Source organism: Octopus bimaculoides, chromosome 6 (genome assembly GCF_001194135.2).
Source record: "Octopus bimaculoides isolate UCB-OBI-ISO-001 chromosome 6, ASM119413v2, whole genome shotgun sequence".
Classification (NCBI taxonomy): domain Eukaryota; kingdom Metazoa; phylum Mollusca; class Cephalopoda; order Octopoda; family Octopodidae; genus Octopus; species Octopus bimaculoides.
Genome location: NC_068986.1, coordinates 30,628,623 through 30,632,758, shown reverse-complemented (window position 1 = coordinate 30,632,758; position 4,136 = coordinate 30,628,623). Strand labels below are relative to the sequence as shown.

General features: G+C 33.8%; 1 protein-coding gene across 2 annotated transcripts in view; it reads right to left on the bottom strand.

The window, feature by feature from the left end:
- Positions 1 to 2,608, bottom strand: part of LOC106869353 (E3 ubiquitin-protein ligase SMURF2) — a 107,070-nt gene extending 104,462 nt beyond the window's left edge. For both annotated transcript variants that reach the window (XM_014915071.2, XM_014915072.2), the window contains exon 1: positions 2,452 to 2,608. In XM_014915071.2, coding sequence (XP_014770557.1) covers positions 2,452 to 2,497 — 46 coding nt within the window. In that variant the 5' untranslated portion in view covers positions 2,498 to 2,608. The remainder of the gene's footprint in view (positions 1 to 2,451) is intronic.
- Between the last annotated feature and the right edge of the window lie 1,528 nt (positions 2,609 to 4,136).

Here is a 4,136-nt window from a genome sequence, read left to right as displayed (position 1 = left end):
ATATATACACATATATACACATATATACACATATATACACATATATATACACATATATATACACATATATATACACATATATATACACATATATATACACATATATATACACATATATACACACACATATATACACACATATATATACACACACATATATACACACATATATACACACACATATATACACACACATATATACACACACATATATACACACACATATATATACACACACATATACATACACACACATATACATACACACACATATACATACACACACATATATATATATATACACACACATATACATATACACACACACACACACACACAACTGCAGGCGTGCATGCGTCTTGAAATAACTACATATGTAATAGGTTATTTAAAAGAGAATATTCTTTCTAACGCATGTTCATATGAGACTAAACCATTTGCCTCTATTAAATATATTTATGTATATATACAGTATACACACGTAAATATATATTATAACATATATATATTGCATATACAGCATAAACACAAATATATAATATATATGTATATTCAGTATAAACACGTAAATATATGTATATATACATACTGTATAAAGACGTAAATATATCTAGTGTAAACACGTAAATGTGATATATGTATATATTTATGCACACAGATCGTGTGTGTGTGTATATAAAATATACACATGTATATTTATATATAATATATAACTTTGAAACCAACGAAACAAAAGGCTACCATCGTAATCTAGCAGTTTGTCAGAGACATAATGGTAGAAGAGACAGCAGTAATAACAAGCTAGAAGAGAACCCTTAAATGTAGGGAAGAGTTGCATATAATGTAACAAGTCAAATTTAAGAACTCTGAAGGGGAAAGAGAGTTAGTTTTAAAGTAGTTTATTGATTGAGCATGTACTACTAATTGCGGTTAATTTAGAAGGATCATTGATATTTGTTAGTTAATATTTGTTGTTAGTTGGTCTGGCAAATCTTATTCCTTGATCTATTTGCTGTTGCTTGGCCCCAATTGATCTCTGATCAAACAGATAAACCTATAAGCAAAGGCTTTCCACCCATGACCATTCCATTTTTTTCTTTTTTGGTATACATCAGGGACTGCAATACTTTAACGTTCCTTTTTAAGGCGGTATGATGGACTTTGAGGGATATTTGGCAGCTGCGTTTAGCAAATCGGAGCGACTCTGCAGAGGCTCCCTCGAAGCTCGATCTAGATGTCGATCTGTCTACTTCAAAAGAAAATCACCGATACTGTACATACACATATACATTTGTATTATTGTTTTTCGATGAAGAACATTACAAACAACCGAAGAAATTCTAAATTCTTGTTTAGAGAATACATATACACACACACATATATATATAAAACAATAAATCTATCTGAACTCCTAAGACGATATAAAACATGAATGATAAACTATATATAGGATAATTAGAAATTTCATTTTAATCACGATTAAAGAAAGTACTAATGAGTACCGCTCCATATATACACACCTGCTTCTTCTGTATGTATATATTACGTGCAAACTCCCTGTACTCCAAGTTTTACTAATCTTAAAACTTCGGGTAGTAACTGAACAATATATACATACATATATATATATATATATATGTACACATACATTCTTACATATTTCGTACTTTTACCTCTTATTTATAAACTCGCACCTAGTTGCACATTATAAATATACATGTATATTTATATATATACACCCACACCGATACACATATGTGATTTCTACAGTCTGATTGTCTGAGACAAACGTGGATATGACTAAACCAACACAGTACACACACACACACAGACTTTCACCCACGTATCTAATTACCAACCGTGAAGAAGGGGTGTGTAAGTTCAGAGAAATTATAAATTAACACAACCACGATGGTGTGTGTGTGTTAAGAATAAATATGATCGCAGATAATCTCCAATACAGACTGGTTAAAACCATCTCCTAAAGCACCTTATTGTTAGTATTACTTCTAATAGTAGCATTATGATTAAGATAAACAATATACTTTAGCCATTCCATTTAAACGGAAACAGAATAAGGCACAAAGAACTTTCTTTTAGAGCCTCAAAAGAACACCAGATCGGGGTATATATATGTGTGTATATATAAATATATATGGTTTTATTCGTGTAGAATAAAAACTGAGTTCTAATAAAGAAAATCAGCAATGATGAATAACTATAATTTTCCCCTTTAATATTTTTCTTGGCCTATATTTAGTAAAGTCTTACGTTGTTATAAGTTTAGGCTATCCCTAATAAAAAAAAAAGCGGCGGCCATATTTTTAATACATATGCGTGGTGGTAGGCACTTAATTATAGCACCTTGTAAGTTAGATTGACTACTTAGTGCTTCATACCTTCAGGCTAATATGATTTGTTGATGGACAGAGGAAATGTAAGTAAACCTACCTGTAAGTCTGACTTTCATAGGGCCACTGTGTCCGTTACTAGCCATGATAGCGGAGAAAATCCGTAGAGAACATATCCTTCCTTCCTCACTATACTACTGCGCGTGGTGTTGTATGTTTCCTCGTTTGGGCCTGCTACATGACCTCTCGTATGCAAATGAGAAGCGACACGGATTGGTGACCTCTCGCGTATGCAAATCTGAAGTGACACGGACTGATGACCTCTCGTGTATGCAAATTAGCGAGGATACGAAAAGTTTAGGAAATAAACGGTTTGTGTCACACACAAAAACATCGATGTTTTTGAGTGAATAAATAGAAACGGAATCTGAACGAATAAAAGAAACATAAAACTACTAGAACTGCTGCAGTTGAAAACTCACTTATAAATACTACAGTTAGCTTCATGAGCTAACGAAAGAGACTCTACATGGTCGCTCAACTTACTAGAAATAACAGTCACATTTCCGTAAAATCATATTCTTAAACGAAAGGAAGAACGTAATTAAGTTTTTGATATACTATTACGGAAAAAAAAGGGAAAAGAAAAAAATATTGGAGAGCATTCGGATGGAATGTCTTTGATCGAAAATCAGCTCGATAATAATTAATTACGACCCTTCACGCTCTGAGTTCAAATCCCGTCAAGGTTAACTTTGCTTGTCATTTTTCTGAGTTCGATAAAATAAGGAGCCGATTTTGATGCAACCTAGATGTCAATGGAATTATAACAGGAAACTGAGGGCCAAACAACAACAACCACCATAGCAACTAGATTCATTAGGATCATGATTTTTTTTGTTTTTGTTTTAAAGCGAAACAATTCTAACAAGAATCGAAATACAGTCGTAAAATGGGAGCTCACTTGCTTTCTGAGATTGCTTTCCCAAAATAATTTGTAATACAAGACCACAAACTCTGGAGAAGATGAGACAGTAAACTAAACCGTCACATACTATTTCTGCGAACTTGTCGGAGAAGAAAGAATGAGGTCCGTGGCTTTTGCCTAAGGATTAGGTGACTGGCAGGTTTACGTAATTTTTTGACTAAAGACCCTGCCCGCTAACATCCCCCAAGGACCAGTTGATGGTATTAAACTGGGCGACGGATTAAGTTTACGCTTATTGATTAGTACTTTGGTTTATCGACCCCGGAAGGATGAAAGACAATGTCAACCATGGCGTGATTTGAACTCGGAACGAAGAATAATGAATTCTGTTTGATGCTCCACTGATTCTGTTGACCCAACTAACAATACTTGTTTCTAATAGAGTTACAAAGCCTGAAATTTAGGGTGAGGTGGTTTAATCCATTACATCGACTCTAATTACACGACTCTACTCTATTTTTATCAATCCCGAGGAATAGAAGGTAAAATTTACTGCGGCGGGATTTGAACGAACAAAAAAATAATAACAATAATAATAATAATAATAATAATCCTTTCTATTATAGGCACAAGGAGAAGAGAGATAGTCGATTACATCGACCCCGTACTCAACTGGTACTTAATTTATCGATCGTGAAAGGATGAAAGGCAAAGTCGACCTCGGCGGCGTTTGAACTGTAAAAATGAAGACGAACGAAATGCCACAAAGCATTTTAACCGGCATGCTAACGATTTTGCTATCCTTTCCATTATAAGCACAAGGCCTGAAATTTTCGGGGAGGGACTAGTCGATTACA